The sequence below is a fragment of the Pelophylax lessonae genome (assembly GCF_965119305.1).
Source record: "Pelophylax lessonae genome assembly, chromosome: 2".
Lineage (NCBI taxonomy): Eukaryota > Metazoa > Chordata > Amphibia > Anura > Ranidae > Pelophylax > Pelophylax lessonae.
Window position 1 is genome coordinate 177,625,822 of NC_138769.1, and position 23,996 is coordinate 177,649,817.

At 49.6% G+C, this 23,996-nt stretch overlaps 1 protein-coding gene across 1 annotated transcript in view; it reads left to right on the forward strand.

The window, feature by feature from the left end:
- The window catches only part of POLA1 (DNA polymerase alpha 1, catalytic subunit), a 1,022,539-nt gene that overhangs the window by 521,346 nt on the left and 477,197 nt on the right, over window positions 1–23,996 (forward strand). The window contains exons 30-31 of the mRNA XM_082247055.1: window positions 7,503–7,635; window positions 14,527–14,658. Of these exons, the coding sequence (XP_082103181.1) occupies window positions 7,503–7,635; window positions 14,527–14,658 (265 nt within the window). The remainder of the gene's footprint in view (window positions 1–7,502; window positions 7,636–14,526; window positions 14,659–23,996) is intronic.

A 23,996-nucleotide genomic window follows, 5' to 3' on the forward strand; every position in this document is an offset into this window, starting at 1 on the left:
CTGGACTCCACCCAGGCAAAAGTCTTCCTGGCGGAGGACAAACTCCGGACTCTACAGAACGAGGTCAGGTCCCTCAGGGACAACGAATCCTCATCGCTCAGAACCTGCATGCGGTCTCTGGGATTGGTGTCAGCCATTTGAGGCGGTACCATTTGCACAGTTCCACACACAATCTCTGCAAGCGGAGATTCTGGCCAGGTGGGACAGGCATCCTCAGTCCTTGGACAGGAGGTTATCATTGAGCCACCAAGTCAGAGTGGATCTTCTGTGGTGGCTCCAGTCTCCGGCTCTGACAGAAGGGAAATCCTTCTGGCCGTTGTTAAGGACGGTGATCACCACGGATGCCAGCCTGTCGGGATGGGGTGGCGTTCTGGGCAATTTGTCTGCCCAGGGCACTTGGTCGGAGGAGAAATCCTCTCTACCGATCAATGTCTTGGAACTGAGAGTGATCAGACTATGTTTGCTTCGTTGGTCGGATCGGCTTCGGGGCCCTGTGCGTGTGCAGAGGGACAACGCAACTGCGGTGGCTTACATCAATCACCAACGGGGCACCAGGAGTGCCCTGGCGGCCAAGGAAGTGGCCGAGATTCTGTCTTGGGCCGAGACGCAGGTCTCGGCAGTTCACATTCCAGGTGTGGAGAACTGGCAGGCCGACTATCTGAGCCGTCAGGCCCTGGACCAGGGGGAATGGTCCCTACACCCGGAGATGTTTCAGGTGCTGTGTGCGCGATGGGGATCCCCGGACGTGGATCTGTTCGCGTCTCATCTCAACAACAAGGTGGGAAGGTTCATGGCAGGAACACGCGATCCTCTGGCAGACGCCTCGGACTAGCTGGTGGTGCCTTGGATTCGGTAGCACCTGATTTATGCCTTCCCCCCGATTCAGTTGTTCAGGTTCCTTCGTAGGTTGGTCTCGGAACTGAGGTTGGTGATTCTAGTGGCCCCAGACTGGCCGCGCCGGTCTTGGTACGCATACATCATGCAACTGGTCGTCGATCCTCCTTGGCAGCTTCCACTACGGGACAATCTGTTGTCTCAAGGGCTGATCTTCCATCCTGCTTTAGTTGCTGGCTTTAACAGCGTGGCTGTTGAAAGCAAGGTCTTGAGAGATCGGGGTCTCTCGTCGGCGGTCATTCCTTACTCAAGGCAAGGAAGGCCTCGTCCGGTAAGATTTATTATCGTACCTGCAAGGCCTATTTCGCCTGGTGCGAATCGCAGGGTTTACATCCTCGCTCCTTTTCGGTGGCGAGGGTGTTGGCCTTTCTGCAATCTGGTGTGGACCAGCGTCTTGAACTGACGACTATCTAGGGTCAGTTATCTGCGCTGACCATTCTTTTCCAGTGCCCTTGGCGTCACACTCCTTGATCCGCACCTTTATTCAAGGGGTGCGTCATCTGGCTCCCCCTAGGAGGGCACCCTTGCCTCCTTGGGACTTGAACTTGGTTTTGTCCGTTTTGCAACGTCCTCCATTTGAGAACATCCGGGAGATTCCTCTGCCTGCGCTGTCACGGAAAGTCACTTTTCTGGTGGCGATCACATCTGCTCACAGAGTGTCGGTGTTGGCGGCCCTATCTTGCCGCTCTCTTTACCTGGTTGTTCATAGGGATAAGGTGGTCTTGCGACCTCATCAATCTTTCCTTCCAAAGGTGGTGTCTGATTTCCATCTCAATGAGGACATTGTCTTGCCTTCGCTGTGTGCGAATCCGAAGCATCTTAAGGAGTATGCCTTGCATTTCTTGGATGTGGTCCGGGCGATCAGGGTTTACCTGTCATCTACTAAATCCTTCAGAAAGTCGGATTCTCTTTTTGTCCTTCCTGAGGGACCTCGGAAGGGTACGGCTGCGTCTGCGGCAACCATTTCTAAATGGATCAGACAGACGATTGTATAAACTTATTCGCTTAGGGAACGGGCTCCGCCCTTCCCTGTCACGGCGCACTCTACCAGAGCGGTGAATGCGTCTTGGGCCTTCCGCCATCAGACGTTGGTGTCCCAGGTGTGCAAAGCGGCGACCTGGTCGTCGGTGCACACCTTTACAAAATTTTACAAACTTGATGTTTTGGCGTCTGCAGATGCCTCCTTTGGCCGCAAAGTTCTGAGTGTGGCAGTGCCTTAGGGGAGACATGGCATTTTTTATCCTGTCCCCTCCTGTTGGGGGTTTTCCCTGGTTATTTTGCTTTCCTGGATTTGTTCGCTCCTGTTGAGCTTTCCTGTTAACCCAGTGTGTTAACTTTCTAGTTCAGATAAGGTTCTTTTCTCTGATTTGGGTGCTGCGTTGCCTTTGAGACGGTTACGTTTCCCACCCCTCACATCTACACTGCTTTGGGACATCCCAGTAGTGAAGACTGTATGAGTGGGCGGCGACTGTCAGAGGACGTAAGAAAAAATAGAATTTTTGGAAGAACTTATCGTAAAATTATTTTCTCTGAGTCCTCTGACAGTCGCCGCCCCCCACCCCTCTTTTGGGGTTCATTGACTATCTACTGCTTGCTACCAAACTGAATTGGGAATGCTGCTAGCAGGGGGGTATTGCACCAGAGGGACAGCCCCCTATAGGTGTGTCTATGCAAAGTTTTTGTGAATGTTTCTAACAAAATCGTCTGCCTAGCTTACTCCTGTGGATAAGACCAATATCTAGTAGTGAAGACTGTATGAGTGGGCGGCGACTGTCAGACGACTCAAAGAAAAGAATTTTATGGTAAGTTCTTACAAAAATTCTATTTTTTCTTTCTTTAGCTTATCACACTAGTCATTAAGGAGGCCAAAATCACTGAATCTCATTGCAAATGTACGATATCTAAAACTTTCCCAATTCTTATTTTTTATTTAAATTAATTTGAATGTCGGTGAGTTAAAAAAAAAACACTTAGTTTTCTATAGTGTGATTTCCTCAGGGCTTCTGCAGGTGTTAAAAACGTGCCATGATTTTTTTTTCATTTTATTTACTGTTAAGCTGTTTAAATTTTGTTTGGCCAAAAAAAGTGTTCTGACAGGGGGAGACCCAAACCCAACATATCAGCAGGGGAGATTGCTGTACTAACATTGGACTGTTGCTCGGTTGAATACATATACCTATTAATGTGTACCAAGGGGAGAAGCTCTGCAGCGCTATCTTTCATAGGAACCTTTCAGGTACAGGTGAAGTAGCCTGTTCTCCTATCCTGTTAAAGACTTGTTACCTCGGAGTGGGCCTGCAAAAACATTGTTGATAAACTCTCGCGCAATCACTATATGTAAAGAACAAAAAAAGTGGGATGAGATCTAATTGATATAGGGTCGCTGTTAACACTCAAACGCTTATTTATCCTAGGTGATATAAATGCAAGAATTAACTTAATAGGTGTAATGCTTCCCTTAATAGCAGCTTGAATGTGTGACCCTAAAAAATTGCGCAACAGAGACACATTGATGTGAATAATTCACAGTAAACGCAATCAAGTGCAAAATCATGTAAACATTTTTGAAAATGTGGGATGGGATGTGCAACACAAGGAAAATTACTACATTGAGAACAACATCCAAAAATTTAAGAGGTAGATAGTGTTTTGCTAGATATATAAAAGTGCACACGTGCAAAAGAATTGTATTTAAAAAATAAATAAGTGACTGTGATCTTCAATAGCACATATGATGGTAGTCCATCAAGAAAATGGAAAGTCCTAAATTGTGCTATCGTGTCCTTTCACCAGTGTAGACAACTGGCACCACTGTGCTCTCAAGCAGCTTACCTCAATTATTCTTGGATAGGACACATAATGGTATTCTATCCATACAGTGGTCATAATAGTGTTCCACAGCTAGATGTCCTCGGCACATCTGTTCCCGAAGTATATATGGTCTGCCCTGTGCCTGGCTGGTGATCTCAGGAGTACTATGGATCCCTTGTCCCCATGTATTCATATGGAGGGATGAAAGGAAGCTCTCATAGTGTAGTATGATTGAACATTTAATAAAACAAACAACATTAAAAACTTACAGTAAAGGATAACAGTCCGGTGGTGGCTCAGGCTAAACCGCTTGTGGTGGTCATAGCGTCACTTCCGGTATTCTCTGTCCACGCCCTACTCGTTGCGTCACAGGTCACGTGACGACTTCAGGGGAAATCACGTGATCTGTGACCTAATGCATAGTGCGTGGCCATTTTCTCTTAGTCCGGGAGACACTGTAGGTGACCAAAGCCTTGTGGGGATGCCGAAGCTCCTCCTCTTCTGAGCCTTGAGGCGATCCTTTAGTGGTGCTAAAAGATCATTTTTGTACTGCAAGTTCTTCCTTTCCTTGTGGAGCCTCAGGGTCACATCTCCCCACTGACCCCCCTCATGGAGGTGGCAGGTCCCTCGGAACCCCAGCTTCCCATGATTGCACTGATGGCGGTCCTGCAGTTCTTAGTGTCCCGCAAGAAAGTGGCGTGTAGACAAAGGGCCAGGAGGAAGCGTCCACCACCTTCCCCTGCTCAGGCTGTCTCATCTGATTCTGAGCCTGATGCCGCCGTGGATGCGGGCCCATCCAGGGGGACTTAATATCACACCCCCAGATCCATCCGATGGTGAGGATGATTCCTTCATGGTCGCAGCAGGTTAACGCATGTACGTTACCCTTTTGTGGAGTCACTTAAAACAGTGGACTAGTTCACCCGTGGTGGACCCTTCTGTTTTCAGGTTGAATAAAGCAACCATGATCACAGTAGAGGAATCCCAGTCCTTTAAGGACCCGGCTGACAGGAAAGCAGAGGCTGTGACACGCAGCATGTTTACTATGGCTTGTTCGGCTTTGCGACCAGTCTTTGCTTGAGCCCTAGTGTCTCAGACCCTAATTGAATGGGCCAAGCTTTTGCGCCAGGTCCTGGGGGGTCAGCAGGCCCCTGCTGTTTATGTTGATTTAGTGGACTAGTTGGTCCATGAGCTGCAATTTAGTTCTGATGCAGTTTTGGATACAGCTCCTGCGCTGTGCAAACTTTGTTTGAGCGGTGGAGATTAGGCGCGTGCTGTGGCTTAAGAATCGGTCCGCAGACCAAGCCTCCAAGTAAACTCTCATTGATCTGCCCTTTCAAGGCGATCGCCTGTTTGGTGCTACCCTGGATTACATCATTAACGGTAAGCGAGTACTTTCCTGCCACAATTCAGGAAAGGGAAGGAGCCTTGCGCAGTAAAATATTAATCAAACCATAATCTAGTAACAGTGAACTGTAGGTACTCTGTTAACAGATTATGGTTGTATTAATTTTTTATGGATTAATGTTTTAAACTTTTTGTTTTGATACCAATAAAATGTATTTTAATAGTAACATGACTTATCTATGACAACCCCAGAGCTTTAAAAATCCTCTACCATAGGATGTGAGCAGGGGATCACCTAAGTTGGGTTAGACTCCCAATGGGTTTTTGTTCCCTGTCTCTTGGTCCTGAATTTGCTTCTAGTACTCAATATATTTAGGATGTGGCTGGGGGAGGTTGTCCTGGGAACCGTTATCTTGTAATTAGGTCTATATACAATGGATAGTTCTTTGGAATACTGAACTGGACCATTAATATATAATATAATATACTATGTATTACATCACATCTGTTTGATATCACATTACTTGTCTGTGTTTACTTGCTGGTATTGTATGTTCCAATAAACTTGCACTTTTAATTTTTTTCATTGGTCGTGTTGTACCTAATTTAAAGTCCCAAGGGAAAATCTTTGCAACTTTCTATGTTATGAGGTAATAGAGGTGCATCACGGGGTTCATCAGGGCATATTTTATTATATTATTGGGGTGGGGGAAATCTTCGCTTGGACTTCTTTTGTGAGCGTCAAAGAGATCCACAAAATGTTTATTTTGGAGGTACCCACAAAGGGGGGCAAAGTTTATTTTCAGGTTTTTTTAGGTCCCGAGTCTCCTTGTGCAGATTTAATTCCTGCAAAGGTTCAGGTAATGTCCAAACTACCTAAGGTCCCCCCTGTGTCTGTCCAGGGAATGGAATTACTGGAAGTCTGATTTTTAATTCTGACCAGGGTGGTCCTTCCTCTGCACAAATTTCAGGAACCACAGGACGTGATACAGGTTCTGAGTCTGGTGGTATCCACCTTCAAGACATTTCTGTTTGCACAATCTTACATCCAGTTCCTTTAGCAGGTTTCGGCTCCACAGGAGGATACCGAAGTTTGTGGCGAGATCACGCGTTCCTCTGGCAGATGCCGCAGGCATCCAAGGGCCACGATAAGGCCAAAATCATCTTCAGCTCAGGCTTTTTCCGCAGTTCCAGTGAGGAATCAAGAGTGAGGATCTTCCAATCATTCTGGTGGCCGTAAACGTCCCTTGGGGGCTTCCTCGCAGGGAAGACCAGTTGTCCCAAGGGCTAATCTACCATCCTACTTTAGTTTCTGGTTTCAATGGCTTAGCTTTAGAAAGCCAGGTACTGAGGGATATAGAGGTTTGTCTGGATCAGTGATCCCTACTATGGGGAAGACAAGGAAGTCTTGTCTTCCAGCAAGCTATACCATCGTACGTGGAAAGCGTACATTTCTTGGTGTGAGTCGATTGGCGCTCATCCCTTGATCCTTTTCTTTGGCTCGGATCTTAACCTTTCTTCAACAGGGCGTTGTTCAGAAGTTGGCCTTGAGTACCATCAAGGGCCAGGTGTCTGCCTTGGCAGGCATCAAATACTAGCATAATATAAAATACTTGCCTTAGAATGAAGCCCTCCAGCCACATGCTGACAGGGCTTCCATCTTCACCCGGTCTTCCTAGTTCCCATGCCCTGGCCGCTTGACTGGCCGAGCCGCAATGATGTCCCCCCGCATGCATGCAGAAGGCACGGCACACAGCTCTGAGGGAGTGGCATGGGTATGCCATTCCTTCACAGTATATGCACCGGTGACGTCACTGCCTGCATACTGTGTGAATATCTCCTAAACACCGTAAATGTATAAGATATTCACTTTACCTACAGGTAAGCCTTATTATAGGCTTACTTGTACATACAAGTCCAAAATAAGTTTACCGCTTTAAGCGTATGATTTTTGTTTTTTCGCTTGAGTACATATTGACTGTGACACTTGATTGTAGGCTAACATTAAGATCATTAAAGGGTATTAAACTTTTTATAGAATTGCCCTAATTTCATAAGCTGGTTTGTATTTGCTTACTGATGAATTTAAATTATCCTGTTCTGAATAAGATGCTGACCACTTTTTGAAAATGCTTTTTGGCTTTCTTGTTAAAGATTAGGTTGTATAGTTCTTATTCCTGATCTTTATATTTGCAGTTAATCTGTGACTGTGTTTGAGTATTATAGACTCTGTGTATAAGAAAACAACATCAGACCCCTACAGTTCATGTTTTAAAGTTTTTTTTTTTTGTTTGTTTGTTTTGCTCATTATGTTCCCAGTGACCTTTATTTTTTAATTTGGTAATATTCTAATGGACAGTACCATCAGTTACTTTATAGACTTTATAGATAGATGTTATTTCTTTCTGGGGTTATCTTTCAGCCTTTCATTCCTTGTCTCTTTATTCCAGTTACGTGATCAGTCAACTCCTATCGGACCAACCTCGTGATACCATAGTTGAACATATTCAGAAGAAGCTCATGGAGATTGGAGAGAATGTGGTTAATGGCGGTGTACCTGTCATCCAGTATGAAATTAATAAGGTAGCATTTTGAGGGAGGTTCCCTGTACTCACTTTCCCATCATTTCAGATTTGATGTCTCATTCTGTAATGTTTGTTAGTTGTATTTAATGTTTACCATTTTTACCCTTGCTATTTATAGAATAATTATTTCTGCTTAGTTTGTCAAGACTTTTATCCATGTGTTCTCTTTTGGAGTTTGTGGAATTTTATTTTAGGACTTTTTTAAACTTTGGCATGCTGGCCACAAACAGACAAATGTCTCAGAGGAGTGGCAGTAAGTAAGCGATCAGCAGCAAAGAGATTTTAAAATACATTTGAAAATCTTTGTTATAAACACTTTTAGGCCATCTCTTACCACACACTAACTCTTGAGGAGTTGAATAATTGATTGTCTCTGTAACTCGGTCATAAGTCTTTCTGATGTTTTCTTGATGTCCCCATTATTGGAAGAGTTGTCAGTGAGGTCAGGCTGATCTAGTTTGTAGCATAGATAGAAAAGGCATTTGATAGAAGTTCACTGCAGGACTTTGGAGGCAACTATACCTTAATATACCTTGATCACCACTCTACTTGAACTAAAACTTTTTTCTCAGATTTTTAATTTCAGAAGAATTTCATCATTTTAGATTTTGTGGCCCCTGACAAAGTACCTGCATGATTCTTAGATGTTTTGCTTCTCCCACTGATATAGGTATAGGCACTTGGTATAGGAGGGTTATAACTATGGATCGACCGATTTTGGGCAAAGCCGATAGATCTGAGGCCGATATGCACTTTCCCCGATATATCGGAATCGGCCCCTGAGGCTGCCGATATTTCGGGAAAGTGCATGTACTGGAGTGATGCCTGCAGCTAGTGGCATCACCCCAGTACCGGCGTCCATGACCGACGGTCAGCTGTCTTGTAATGACAACCGATGTGGCTGGGAAGCCGCTCGGCTGTCATTACAAGGAGCAGGAGGGGATGCCCCCCCTCCCGCTTCCTTCCGCGGCTCGCCCGGGTCTCCTGTCCCACCGGGAGACCCAAGCAACCAGCCTGCACAGCCGCCGAAGAGAAGACCCGATCAAAGCCGCATTCGGTTCTGATCGGGTCTCCATGCAAAAACCCATGACATCACTTCTGGGAACTCTGCGCCAAATTAAAAAAAAATTACAGCATTCAAAACAGCCAAACTTGGCGTTTTGAATGCTTTTAAGTGCAGAGGAGGGGTTTGGGGTAATATATATATTTTTTTTTAATGTATGAAAATATCTGCTGATACCAGTATGCGATAACCAAAATATTGATATCGGCAATAAAAAAAACGATATCGGTCAATCACTAGTTATAACCCCTGTCAATTATATTTTTTTTAGCCATCTGTGTCCCATTAGGGAGATTTGTCTTCACTTCCTGTCCTATAGCCGAAGAGGAAGTGAGGAAACCCCTGCAAATTAGGTCATCCCTTGGGGCCCCCAGGTCACCAAAACTAGTGTCCCCGTTGGAAGATTCCCCTTTTTATTACTTTTCTGGGAACAACCCAAAATTTGGAATTTCTCTTACGTCCTCCGACAGTCGCTGCAGCCTCTGAGTCATCACTGTTGGGTATTGACTTCCGCTCTGCAGGAGTAGCTAGGCATAAAGACTTAGTCAAAAGAACAAAGGCATTTGCATATACACACCCATGGGGGCTGTCCCATCTGGTCAATACCCCCCTGCAGTGATCACTCCCAACTCAGTTTCTTTCTGCCTAGCGTCAGGAGTAGTTAGGATTCCCTGTGCTGGGGCTACAGTCTCAGCCTAACTAATCTTTTAGTTGATTTTCTTTGAAAATGTCAGTTTTTTCATACTTTACTAGCTGTTTATTTTGTCAGCTTTTTGTTTTTAGTCGACTCTTGAGAAGAAGATGGATCATGCGGTGCTGGGATTCGGACTGACAGCCCTGGTTCTCCAGGGCAGAGGGTCAGATGGAACCCCAGCCCGCCATCGAGCGTTCAGCCGTGGTTCGTCCTGACACTATGAACGACGCATCCCTGCTCGCAGCAGGGATGCAGCCTGTGAGGTGGCTACCTCACAGGACACATCTGCGATGCTGCAGTGTCATGTCCCTGGCTAACGGCATTCCCTGTCAGATGAGGACAGCGGCTTCCCGTTCTGAGAGGCTCCCCACGCCATCTGGTACAGGTAAGTACTTCTGTGTGGGGCCTCTGTCTGGGGTGGCAGTCCTGTGTTGATGTGTGTCCCCCATGTCTGTGCCTGTGTGACGCCCTGATACGGTCCCTGCGGGTATCGCCTGTGCATGCGCTGCGGTGCTTTGTTTTTGGGGGTCCCCTTCCCTGTGTCACTTCGGTGCTTGTTGGGGGTGCAGACTTTGTGTGGCGACCGATGCGGGGCAAAACCGTGCGGTCCGCCATTTTAGGTATGGCCAGGCATGTTTGGCTTCTCTATGGGCAATACTACATGCTGTTTTGGCGCCATCCGCCGCCATTTTGCGGTAGCAGAATGATCGTTCCGATTGCATGTCCGGCGGCCATTTTGCCGGAGCCTTCCATGCAATCCTATGGGGCAGCCATTTTCCCTGAGTCATGCAGCCTATAAGTTCAGCCTACTCTGACAGCACTTCCTTTTCCTCTGAAGCAGGACAGTGGCAACACTGCGGGGCTTTGCAGGTTATCGCTCTCAATATCTTTCTGTATTGTTGCTTCTGGCTCAGTTTTCCCTTCTCCTGTTTGGGGGTCTTTGTCACTGTAGCTGTAGCGGTGGGCTGTGCACTCCGCATCGGTCTTAAAGGGGCAGTACAAACTTTATTGCACTGTTGTTTTTTTGTCACCTTGAGCAATGGATTCTCAGGACAGCAAATTCCCCCCAGCTCTGGTGGGGGCCCCCGGTTCTCCTGTGGCCCCTCTGAGACCTGATTTGGCCGCTGTAGTGGCGACCTTGGTGTCAGATATGGAAATGCTGATGGCTGAATGTGCTGCCAAAAAGAGGCCCAGATTGTCTCTCTCCTCTGATTCAGATGGCGATATGGCTGCTGCTGCGAGCGTGCCCTTTTCAGGGTCTCGCTCATCCTTGGACCCGCTGGGGTCTGAGGGGGAGGCAGAGGTGGAAGGGGTTGATACCTCCTCCCCGGGGTCGCCTGAAGAGCGGCCGACCATGGATGAATTAATTGTTTCTGTTAAGGAAACACTACATTTGGAGGATGAGCCCAGTCCTCCGGGCGTTGTGTCCTCATTTGGAAAGCACAGGACCCGCAAGTCGGCGCAGGTTTTTCCCTGCCCGGCTGAGTTTCATTACACTTAATGAAATGTGGCGCACGTTAAAACGTCCATTCCTGGTGCCTAGTCGGTTCAAATTGCTTATCCCTTTGCACCGGCTACGGAATCACGATGGAGTGTGCCTCCACAGGTAGATCACACTGTGGCCGTGTTAAACAAGGCTACCTTGGTTCCTTCTGAGGATACCCTGGTTTTCCGGGATCCCACGGACCGGCGGTTGGAGTCTCTAGCCCGCCATTCCTATACGGTGGCGGGCTCGTTGCTCAGACCCATTTTCGCGTCCGGTGGCTCAGGAGATGGCTGATTGGACTAAGGTGCTTAGGAGCAACCTCGTGTCTGATGATGTTCCGCCTGCCCGGCTGGTAATGGTGGATCAAATCGACCAAGGAATCATGTATCTGTGTGATGCGGCCTTAAATGAGGCCCCCTTAGTAGCACGCCTCTCTAGTGTCTCGGTACTTAACCGGCGACTGATATGGCTGAAGAGCTGGTCGGCTGACCAGTCCTCGGGGAAAACGGTTGCTGATTTTCCCTATGCTGGCTCTCGCCTTTTTGGCGAGGCGTTGGATACCCTGGTGAAAGGCGTCACGAGGGGCAAGAGCACTTTGCTGCCCCAGAACCCGAAGAACAAGTCTTTTCGAGGCAAGCGGGGTTCTGCGCCTAGATCCAATCAGGGGTCCTTTCGTGCCTTTCGGAACCAATCCAAGGGCAAGCCCTTCAAGGCCCAGGGCAGCCAGAAGAAACCCTGGGCGGGTAAGCAGAAGTCAGGCAATGCTGACTCGGCGGGTCAGTCCGCCTCTGCCTGAAGGGGCGCCCTCACCCATTTCAGGGGTGGGGGGACGTTTGCGTGGTTTCCTCCAACCTTTGCTGCTCCGGATTTCGGACAGGTGGGTTCTGGAAATCATTCGATCGGGGTACAAGATCGAATTCCTTTCCCGGCCGGCGGACAGATTATTTCCCTCAAATCTTCATTTGCCTCCGGGGCGTCTGCAGGATCTGAAGTTCTGTATGGAGTCTCTCCGCTCGGTGGTGGCCTCCCTGAGCCCAGGAGAATTCCTGGCCTCGATAGATCTAAAAGATGCGTACCATTTTCGAGGGTCACCAGAGGTACCTTCGGTTCGCGATAGCGGAGGACCACTATCAGTTTGTGGCGTTACCTTTCGGTCTCGCTTCGGCACCAAGGTTTTGGTGCCGGTTCTGGGCCTGCTAAGGGCACAGGGCATTGCGGTCTTGGGTTACCTGGACGATCTACTTCTGAGATCACGTGCCAGCCAGGACCTAGTGCGCGATCTGTCCATCACGGTACAGACGCTCCAGGAGTTCGGATGGACCATCAACGTTCAGAAATCAACGTTGTCTCCATCGGTTCGTCTTCCCTATCTGGGAATGATTCTGGACTCTGCTCAGGCAAAGGTGTTCTTGCCGGAGGACAAGCTCCGGACCTTGCAGGACGAGCTCAGGTCCCTCAGGGACAACCCGTCCTCGTCACTCAGGACCTGTATGCGGGGCCTGGGGTTGATGGTGTCTGCCTTCGAGGGGATACCCTTTGCTCAGTTTCACACGCGGGCTCTCCAGGCGGAGATCCTGGCCAGGTGGGACAGATTGCCTCAGTCCCTGGATCTGAATGTCTCCTTGAGTCGTCAGACCAGATTGGCTCTTCTGTGGTGACTCCAGTCCCCGTCGGTGGCGGAAGGCAAGTCCTTCTGTCCGTTGGTGTGGACGGGGATTACCACGGATGCCAGCCTGTCGGGCTGGTCCTGGTCCTGGTACGCCGACGTTCACCTGGCAGTGGCACCTCCGTGGCGACTGCCTCTGCGGGAAGATCTCCTGTCTCAGGGTGCGATCTTCCATCCTGCTTTACAGTCGCTGGCTTTAACGGCCTGGCTGTTGAGACCCAGGTCCTGAGGGAAAGGGGTCTCTCCTCTGAGGTCATCCCCACCCTTGTCAAGGCTAGGAAAACCTCCTCTGGTAAGATCTATTACCGTACCTGGAAGGCTTATTTCACCTGGTGTGAGTCCAGGGGGTTCTCCCCTCGCTCGTACTCGGTGTCGAGAGTGTTGGCCTTCCTCCAGTCTGGTGTGTCTTTTCCAACGCCCTGTGGCGTCTTATTCTCTGGTTCGCACCTTCATTCAAGGTGTGCGACATTTGGCTCCTCCCAGGTAGGAGCCCTTACCTCCATGGGACTTGAACTTGGTTCTGTCCGTGTTACAGCGTACTCCCTTTGAAAACATTCGGGATATATCGTTGACTCTGCTGTCTAAGAAGGTTGCCTTTTTGGTGGCGATCACTTCGGCTTGCAGGGTGTCGGAACTGGCAGCGTTATCTTGCCCTTCCCCATACTTGGTGATTCACCGGGATAAGGTGGTCTTGCATCCGCATCCCTCCTTTCTTCCTAAGGTGGTCTCTGAGTTCCACATTAATGAGGACATTGTCCTGCCTTCGCTTTGTACGAAGCCTAAGCATCTTAAGGAGGTTGCTCTGCATTCCTTGGATGTTGTCAGGGCGATCAGGGTTTACCTGTCTACGGAATCCTTTCGGAAATCAGATTCACTCTGTCCTTCCTGAGGGACCTCTGAAGGGCATGGCTGCGTCTGCAGCGACTATTGCCAAATGGATCAGACAGACCATTGAACAGGCTTACGCCTTGAAGGAACGGGTTCCACCCTTCCCTGTTAAGGCACACTCTACCAGATCTGTGTGTGCGTCCTGGGCCTATTGGCATCGGGCCTTGTGGCCCAGGTGTGCAAGGCTGCGACTTGGTCGTCGGTGCACACTTTTTCCAAATTCTACAAAGTAGATGTTCTGGCATCAGCTGATGCTTCCTTTGGCCGCAAGGTTCTCAGTGCGGCAGTGCCATGAAGGCCCCTTGTTTTTTTATGGGTCCCTGGCTGTTGGTATTTGCTTTCCTGGGCTGTTGCTCCTGTTGAGCATTGTTTGTTCTGTTGCCCAGAAGGTTCTCTTACGGTGCATGTAAGATTCCTTTCTCTGATGTGGGTACTGCGTTGCCTTTTCTACGGTTGCGTCTCCCACCCCTCATGTCTATACTGCTTTGGGACATCCCAACAGTGATGACTTAGAGGCGGCGGCGACTGTCGGAGGACGTAAGAGAAAATGGAATTTTTGTAAAATCTTACCTGTAAAATTCCTTTCTCTGAGTCCTCCGACAGTCGCCGCCCCCGCCCCTCTTTTGGGGTTGTGTTCTTATTACCTACTGCTATGCTACCAAACTGAGTTGGGAGTGATCACTGCAGGTGGGTGTTGACCAGATGGGACAGCCCCCATGGGTGTGTATATGCAAATGACTTTGTTCTTTTGACTAAGTCTTTATGCCTAGCTACTCCTGCGGAGCGGAAGTCAATACCCAACAGTGATGGCTTAGAGGCGGCGGCGACTGTCGGAGGACTCAGAGAAAGGAATTTTACAGGTAAGATTTTACAAAAATTCTGTTTTTTCATATACTTTACCTTTCAATGATAATGGTGAACAGATTTTGAAGGTAAATCTCCCTAATGGGGGCACCGATAGCAATAAATACCCAACAGGTGTTCTAATCTATCCCCACTCTGTCCAAAACTAAAAAAAAGAAGAAAAAGTTTGTCCGCAGTTCTAATTTAATATATTTTTGTCTGTTAAAAGTTTACAATTTGATCTTTCAGGCATTAACAAAAGATCCACAGGACTACCCCGACAAAAAAAGCTTGCCACATGTACATGTTGCCTTATGGATGAATTCTCAAGGTGGGAGAAAAGTTAAGGCTGGGGATACCATCTCATATGTGATATGTCAGGTAAATTATCTGTGTTTGCCTTTTCTTTATGTTGGTAGCTAAAGTAATTTAACAATGCAACACTTTTTTTCCTTAGCTAATCGGATATCTTGTACACAGCACCTCCATTTTAGTCTGAATATGTCTGTATAAATCAATTGTTTGAAAATTCATCTCAGTGTGTAGTTATTACCAAATGAAGAATTTGTACTTCTGTAAAATCCTTATTCATGACTTCCTTTTTGTTGTACTCTCCTGATGGTTCTAGAAGTACGACATTTAAACTGTTTCATAAACTCCGACAGAAGGTTTCTTGGCAGATGTTTAAGGGCTCATGCACACTGCAGCTAAAAAAAAAAAAAACAAACAAACCTGTTACGGGCTTCTGAGCTTTTATTTCTCTGCCTTTTAATGTCTCATGCACGCTACAGCTCAAAGAAGCTGTTCCTACAGGCATTTGAGCTTTTGTTTTTCTCTGCCTTAAAACTCTCCTCCATGTTAGCCAATGTCTCCATGCACAATATATAAGGGTTTTTTTTTGGCTTGTAAACTTCTAAAAATGCCTATAGTGTGCATGAACACATTGGCTAACATGGAGGAGAGTTTCCAGAGAAAAATGAAAGCTCAAATGCCTGTAGTAACAGCTTCTTTGGATGAGCCGGTTATGCTCCAACTAGATGCTAGCTAGGACGGGGTGTACTTAGCTGGACAGTTCTTGGTACACACTTAACATTTTTGGGGCATTGTGCTCATGTAAAATCTTAATGCAAAGTTCAGGTTTAGACAAACGACAACAAGAGCAGTGCTCTCCTCAAAGGAGACTCCCGACAAATCTGAAGTGAAGTCTTTCCGCTGGGTGCACAGGCTTAAATGATCTCCATCTGCTGTAACAAGGGGGCGCAACTTGGCGATCAGGGCACACTGTGTTTCTGGGACACGGCACAACCTCGATCTCGGTGAGGAGCTGTACCCTGATTATTAGTGCAGCCCCACCAGTGTCCATCAGTGAGGCCAATCTGTGCTGCCTTTCAGTGTCGCCTATCATTGCACTTTAGTGTCACCCCATCAGTGCAGTCTCATCAGCACATATCCATGAAGAAAAAAGATTACTTTTCTATATTGTTCATTGACAGACGCAGCTCCATATTCTTCTTAACCATTTGGTTATGCAGCCCCCCTACAGGAGTAGGACACTAGGCAGGAAAAATCTTTACCACGCCTATGGGGGCAGTCTTTGAGGTTATGCACCCATTCACTTCGCTATGGGCATCCAGTTTTTTCTGCCTAGTCAGGAGTAAGGACCTAGTTCCCTGCTGGGATTTCAGTCCTAGCATGTTTTTTTTGTAAAAAGGGAACCTTGTGTCTAAATTTTATTTTTTTAGTTAGTTATGTTCCTGAGAGATCTACGATCAACAGCCGAACTGGGCGTCGGACTGGATATTATAGATTCTTATCGTCTCCCAGTCTGGCCAGGGGGCATGTGAAGGTCGCAGCTCCGCGCTAGGTCTCGTCTTGACATTGGACAGGGGCTGGCCAGCAAGTGAAACACCTCGCGGACACACACACAGGACCTGGTTTGACTTGAGTCGCAGCGTATTCCTTAGCCGTCAGAACCCCCACCCCGAGTGGAGAGGTGGAGTGGCACCCACCTGAATATCGTTGGTATGGTGAGTTGTGTGCCCCCATATGTCTTGTGGTTTCCAGGTGGGAGTGGGCCCCTCCCTGGAATGGTCGGACCCTCGGATTACCCCCCCCCTTGTATGTGGGGTCCCTAGGGACCATCCCCCATTGACCATCCAAGGCTCCCCCCGCAGGCCATCCTCCCCACTATTTCATAGGGGGACCCTACCTTAGTCGGTTATGGTGCAGGGGATGGGGGGGGCCCTCGGGGGGGGGGGGGGCAATGCCATTGATTGCTCGATCCGCTGGAGGGGGTTGGGCAGGGTTTAATCCTGGTGGGGTTCCCTGCCAGGCCCCCCCCCCCATGCCTGATTTTTTTGCTGGACCCCTCAGGGGATCCCCTAGACGACATAGCGTGCCATCGGTGCCACCATTTTCTTGTAGATCAGCCTGTCAAGGCTTGGCAGCCATTTTTTATTAGTTTCCCATTGAAATGCATTGGGCGGCCATTTTGTTTTGGTCTCCCTATTGAAATGCATTGGGCAGCCATTTTCTCAGAGTCAGAGAATGCTGTACAGCAGTAAGTGGCAAGACTTTACCTCTGGTGCTGACCCAGGTACTTCCTCTTTTTGTGAGGGTTATTTTCTGTACATTTCAGACCGGCTCTGCTCTCCCTAATATCGGGCGGTGGTGAGTTTATTGTGGGGTCCCTGTTGGTCGTTCCCTCACTCTGCTATATTGCAGCTTAGCATGCTGGGACTTGTAGTACCACTGGTGTAGCGGTGTGGGTCCGTTTTTTGCAGTATTCCTAACGTGACACTTCGCTGTCCCCGGGTTAACGTGGAATCCCAGGAGAAAGTATCACCTACTGATCCCTCTCTTTGGTATTACAGGGACCTCCAGGTCGCAACCCCTGTCTGCCTTAACGTTTTTTTTTTTTTTTTTAAACCCTTGTGTCAACAGTTCTAGTCCCAAGAAAGAGGACCAGTAAAAAGCGCCCACTGCCCTCACTTGTCTCATCTGTATCCTCTGTTTCTGAGGTTGATATGGCCGCCATGGACGCGAGTTACCCTGAGGGGTCTGCGTCATTGCATTCTTGATTTGGATGGCAAGGATGATATATCCTCATCTGCTGGTGGAGGTAGTTAGTGTCTGTGCGGGGAAACTCTAAAAATGGCAGATTCGTCAGGGAATCAAGCGTCTTTTGGCACCCGCAAAAACCCAAGTCGGTCAAGGTTTTCCCAGTCTTCAGACTGAACAAATCCAATCCACTGTGATTCCGGTGGAGGAGCCTCCGGTCTTTAAAGACCCTGTTGATGGAAGGATGAGGCTCTGTCCCACCACTTACATGTGATAGTGGACTCAATACTTAGACCAGTCTTCACAATCGCTCTGGTGTCCCAAACCATTAGGGAATGGGCAAAGCTCTTGAAGAGTGATTTGGAAGCGAGACCGCTTCCCCCTGACTTTGCCGAACTGGCAGACAGAATAGTCCAAGGTATAAAATGTATTTCTCTGTCGCTCATTGAGAGACACAGGACTGATATCTTGATATCCGTAGGGTTATACTGCCCCCTACAGGAGTAGGACACTAGGCAGGAAAAAAGTTCTGGTCACACCTTTGGGCAGTCACAGGGGGTATATCCTCTCTCTCCCTGCTATAGGATGTCTTTTTTTCTGCCTAGTCAGGAGTAAGGACCTAAGTTCCTTGCTGGGATCTCCGGTCCTGGCAATCTTTTTTAGATAAATATTTTTTTAGTTAGCTTTTCTCTCCAGTTGTTCCTGTGAGATCTTCAATCAATTATGCCGGATCTGGGCGACAGGCTGGATGTTGAGATCCAGTGGTCACCCCAGCCGGCCTACGAGCGCGTGCAGACCCAACTCCGCGCTGGGTCGGCCGCGACATAGTGCCGCTGGATGGGGAATGGCCCGCGGGTTAAACGCCCCGCCGAGTCGCATACGACCTGTCGACGGCCGAGTCGCAGCGTCTCCTTTGGCCGACACCCCCCCCCCCACTGTGCGGTGAGGGGTTTTGTCTGGAGTGGCGCCCGCTCTGTTCCGGTATGGTGAGTAAATGCTTCCCCCCCTGCTCCTCATGGCTGACTCTGGGGTAGACCCGGGCCCCTCCCTGGGACGGTCGGGCCCACACTAATCTGGGTTCCCCTGTGCACCCTACCCCTGTGGTGTCCCTGTGTGTGTGTGTGGGGTGGCTCGCCGTTCATGCAAGCCGCTAAGGGGGCGGGGGGGTCCCGAGTGCGGACGGCTGTTGTGCGTGGGTCTTCCTCCCTGGCTTCTCAGGGCCTACCTGACGTTCGATCGTCTGTGGATGTGGGGACCCCCCCTCCCACCGCAGCGCGCTGGCCGCAATTTGTTTGGAGTCCCTCATATGGCTCATGGGGGCGGCCATCTTGGTACACCCATCTCGTTTTGTTTGCAGAGCTGGGCAGCTGTGGGAGTTACTGAGGGTGTGTGAGGGGCGGAGACCCTCCCTAGACCCGGGAAGATCGCTCCACAGGACTTCCTTGTCATGTAGACAACGCTGAGAGCAGTCCTTTTGAACTCTGGTGCATCGTGTGGTGAGCCTTTTGGGGGTCTCTCTCTCTCTCTCTCTGCGGGGGTCTCGAGGCACGCTGTCTCATTGAGTGGCACTGTAGCGCTAGGTGACATTTTGCAAAAAAAAAAAGTTTTATTTTCAATTTTGTCATACTTTGCTGACGGGTTCCCCTGGTGTTGCCATGGACCCTGCTGCACATGTGTCCCCACCTGATCCCCTCGAGTTGGCCGCAGGGCCCTCCGATTCGCCACTCACCATTGATGCGCTTTCGGCGGTCCTGGAGTCATTTGTGTCCCGGGTGGAGGTGGCCTGTCAGGGACGGGGGGCTAAAAAGTGACCCCCGCCTACCCCTGTCTTGTCTGATGCCTCAGATTCTGATCCTGAGCCAGTCGCTGCTGCTGCGGGTTCCTCCTCTGGGGCTGCTGTCTCACGCCCCGTCTCCTCTGATAGTGAGGATGACCTCTCTGCCTCCGCCATAGCGCAAGACAAGGCACTGGTGGACGCACTGATTGTGTCTGTCCGGGAGACCCTAAAACTGGAGGTTGCACCTGCGGATGCAGCTCATACGGAAGTTGCCTTTGGCACTCGCAAGCCCTCCAGGGTGGCAAAGGTGTTTCCCTTTCCCAAATGCTTTGACAATATCATTAAGAAGGAGTGGGTCCATCCAAAACGACCCACTGGGATTCCCAAACGGATTGCTAGGCGCTACCAGTTTGAAGAGTCCCTCCTTAAAAAATGGACGGTGCCACCTTCGGTGGATCCGCCGGTTTCCAGACTAAATAAGGCTACTGTTATCCCGTTGGAGGATTCCCAGTCCTTTCGGGATCCAGTTGATCGTAGGGCGGAATCTGTGTCCCGTTCCATATACTCCCTGGCAGTGTTTACCATTGCTCTTGTTTCACAGACATTGACGGAATGGGCCAAGCTGTTACGCCATGATCTGGAGGGGAGAAGTCTCAAGCAGGGCCTACAGTTTGTGACGCCGCACTGGACGCTGCTCCATTGCTGGGGCGTGTGTCGATCTCGCGGTGGTCCTCCGGCGCATGCTATGGTTGAAGTGCTGGTCGGCGGATCAGGCTTCCAAAAAAGCCTTGACTGATCTCCCTTTTCAGGGGGATCACCTGTTTGGTGCTACCAGACCAGGCAGGGACCTTCCTTTTCAGCTCACAAGAAGTTTTTTTGCTCTTCCGGGGTGGGTGACAAGGCGAAGCCCTCCAAAGCCCCCCCCCCCCCCCACCGGGGGGTTTCAAGAGACCCTGGTCTGGTAAGCCAAAATACGGTCCTTCCAGACCTGAGGATAAGACCGCTTCAGCCTGAAGGTACGCCCCCACCCATATCAGGGGTGGGGGGGAGGTTGTCTTCGCCGGTTCCCGGACCAGTGGCTCTCCAGGATTCAAGACAAATGGGTTCACGAGGTCATACGGTCGGGATACAAGATCGAGTTTCGATCGCTTCCACCGGTGCGGTTCTTCCCTTCCAATATGCTACTGTCCCCGAATCGCCTAACGGCTCTGTTGGGGGCAGTGCAGGACTTGATGCAACAAGGAGTGGAGGCCATTCGCACAGTGATGGCCTCCCTGCATCAGGGGGATTTTCTGGCGTCCATAGACATCAAGGATGCCTATCTTCATGTTCCCATTTACGCAGGACACCAGCAGTTTCTGCGCTTTGCTGTGGGAGAGGACCATTATCAGTTTGTGGCGTTACCCTTGGGTCTCGCTTCTGCTCCCCGGGTTTTCACAAAGGTTTTGGCCTCAGTTCTGGTGCTGTTGAGGCAGCGGGGCATATCGGTCCTGGACGACCTCCTCCTCTGTGCGGAGTCTCCGCAGGCTCAGTGTCATACGCGGACTCTCCAAAAGGAGATTCTTCTCAAATGGAACCGGAATCCCTATTCCCTGGACAATCGGATCCGGCTGAGCGAGCGGACCAGGGAGTCTCTGGTTTGGTGGCTTCAGTCTCCGATGCTCAGTCAGGGAAGTTCTTTCTTCCGATCTATTGGACGATTGTCACCACGGATGCCAGTCTATCCGGATGGGGAGGGATTCTCGGCAGGCTGTCTGCTCAGGGGCTCTGGTCCCTGGAAGAATCCAGGTGGCCGATAAATGTGTTGGAACTGAGAGCGATCAGGTTTTGTCTGGTTTGATGGACCGAGCATCTTCGGGGCTGCCCGGTTCAGATTCAGTTGGACAATGCCACGACCGTGGCTTATGTCAATCACCAAGGGGGCACTAAGACTGTTCTGGCGGCCGTGGAAGTGGCCGGCATTCTTCGTTGGGCGGAACGGTTTGTTCCGGCGCTTTCCGCAGTTCACATTCCGGGCGTGGCGCTTGTTGCTCCGTGGGGGCAGTATCAGCTGCTGTATGCCTTTCCTCCTCTCAAGTTGCTGCCGAAACTTCTTCGCAGGATAGAGACGGAGGGAATTACAGTCATCCTTGTAGCTCCGGACTGGGCTCGTCGGGCCTGGTACGCCGACTTGGTCGGGCTAGTCGCGGACGCTCCTTGGCTACTTCCTCTCAGGGAGGATCTGCTGTCTCAGGGACCGATCTTCCATCCTGCTTTACGATCGCTGGCTTTGACAGCTTGGCCTTTGAGAGCCAGGTGCTGAAGGACAGGGGTTTGTCTGTTTGTTATTCCTACTCTGATTAAAGTGAGGAAAGCGACTTCCAGAAAGATCCATCATCGCACATGGAAGTCTTATATCGCGTGGTGTGAGTCCCTTGGGGTTCCTCCGCGTTTTTACTCGGTGGCTCGGATATTGGCCTTCCTGCAACGGGGGGTTGAGCGGAAGCTGGCCTTGAGCACTATCAAGGGCAAGGTTTCAGCATTGGCGATCTTCTTCCAGAGGTCACTGGCTACTCATTCTTTGGTGCGGAATTTCATCCAGGGGGTGCCGCACCTTGCCGCCCTGGGATCTTTGGTGTTGTCGGTTCTCCAGAAACCTCCCTTTGAAAATATTAGGGAGATTCCCTTGCTTACCTTATCCCAGAAGCTGGCCTTTTTGGTGGCTATCACTTCTGCACGCATAGTGTCGGAACTGGCTGCGTTGTCCTGTCGTTCCCCCTATCTAGTGGTTCATAGGGATAAGGTGGTTCTTCGTCCGAATCCATCCTTCTTTCCTAAGGTGGTTTCCGACTTTCACTTGAATGAGGATATTGTGTTACCTTTCCTGTGTCCTAAGCCCAGTCATCCTCGGGAGTTTGTGTTACACTCCTTGGATGTGGTTCAGGCGATCAGGGTGTACTTGGCTACTACTGACTCTTTTCGTAAGGCTGATTCACATTTTGGGATCACGGATGGCCCTAGAAAGGGGTTGCCTGCGTCTGGCACGACAATCTCCAGATGGATCAGACAGCAGACGGTGGTGCAGGCTTATTCTATTAAGGGTCAGGTTCCTCCGTTCCCTGTTAAGGCGCACTCTACTCTGGCTCTTAGTGCTTCCTGGGCCTTCCGCCATCAGGCGTCGGTGCTTCAGGTTTGCAAGGCGGCTACCTGGTCGTCGGTGCATACCTTTACAAAATTTTATAAGGTTGATGTGCTGGCATCGGCGGATGCCTCTTTTGGCCGCAAGGTTTTGCAGGCTGCTGTTTGAGGGGACCTTTGGTCTACCTCGGGGGTTTTATTTTTTTCAGGTGGGTCTCGTCTTCTTGTTTCGATGAGTCCTCTGTTCTTCTGGTTGGCTCTGTTTTGGCCTTCTGGATTGGATTTTATTTCTATTATCCCACCCCTCATTTATGGCACTGCTTTGGGACGTTCCTACGGATATCAAGATATCAGTCCTGCGTCTGTCAATGAGCGACAGAGAAAACTGGATTTTTGACTTACCGTAAAATCCTTTTCTCTTAAGCTCATTGACAGACGCAGTACCCGCCCCTCTATTTTGAGTTAGGTTGGTATGAGTCTCTGACACTGCTTTGTTACAGAACTGACATCCTATAGCAGGGAGAGAGAGGATATACCCCCTGGGACTGCCCATAGGTGTGGCCAGAACTTTTTTCCTGCCTAGTGTCCTACTCCTGTAGGGGGCAGTATAACCCTACGGATATCAAGATATCAGTCCTGCGTCTGTCAATGAGCTTAAGAGAAAAGGATTTTACGGTAAGTCAAAAATCCAGTTTTGTGATGCGTCTTTAGATGTGGCCCCCCTTGCAGCTAGAGTATCCGCGATAGGAGTAACCATGTAAAGCCTGGTGTGGCTAAAAAGCTGGTCTGCTGACCAGGCTTACAAAAAGGCTCTGTCAGACCTGCCCCTTACAGAGGATCGCTTACATGGTTCTTCTTTGGATGAACTTATCAAGGGTCTTACTGGTGGGAAGAGTACTCTTCTTCATCAATCTGCTCAGGGCAAGGCACCTAGTCATGACGGTATCCCTCTTTTTAAGCATACAAGCGGCCCTTTCGTGCCTCCGGAACACAGGAGAAGGATCTAAGACTTTTAGATAATCTGGGGGTTCCTAGAAGACGTGGTTGGGTAAGCCGAGAGCAGGCCCCTCCAGTTCTTTAGTTAAGCCCTCTTCTGCATGAAGGGGTGCCCTCACCCGTAATTGGGGTGGGTGGACGTCTTTGTTTCTTTCTGCAACCATGGACCTTCTTGATTCAAGACGAATGGGTCCTCAAACTGATTCAGGTCTCGACCGTCAGACAGAGTTTTCACACCCAATCTATGCCTATCTCCAGATCAGTTAAAGGATCTACGAGAAGCGTTACAAGATTTACTGTTGCTGGGGTGATTGGGCCGGTTCCCTTTCGGGAACGCCTTTAAGGGTTTTACCTGTTCACTGTGCCCAGGAAAAATGGCAAGTGCATCTTATCTTGGATCCTAAGGCTCTGAACCGCTTTGTGCGGGTACAGACGTTTTGAATGGAGTCCATTCGCACGGTAGTGGCGTCCCTACACCAAGGAGACCTTTTGGCCTCGATCGATATCAAGAACGCCTACTTTAACATTCCTATTTACACTTGTCCCCAGCATTTCCTTCACTTCGCTGTGGGCGAGGAGCATTATCAATTTGTGGCGTTACCCTTTGCTCTCGCCTCCGCTCCCAGGGTCTTCACCAAAGTATTGGCTGCGGTATTGACATTACTGCGACAGCGGGGGATTGCGGTACTGGTGTACCTGGATGATCTCCCCTTAGGAGTAGGGATGCACCAATCCGACTTTTTTGGACCCGATACCGATATCTGGCGTT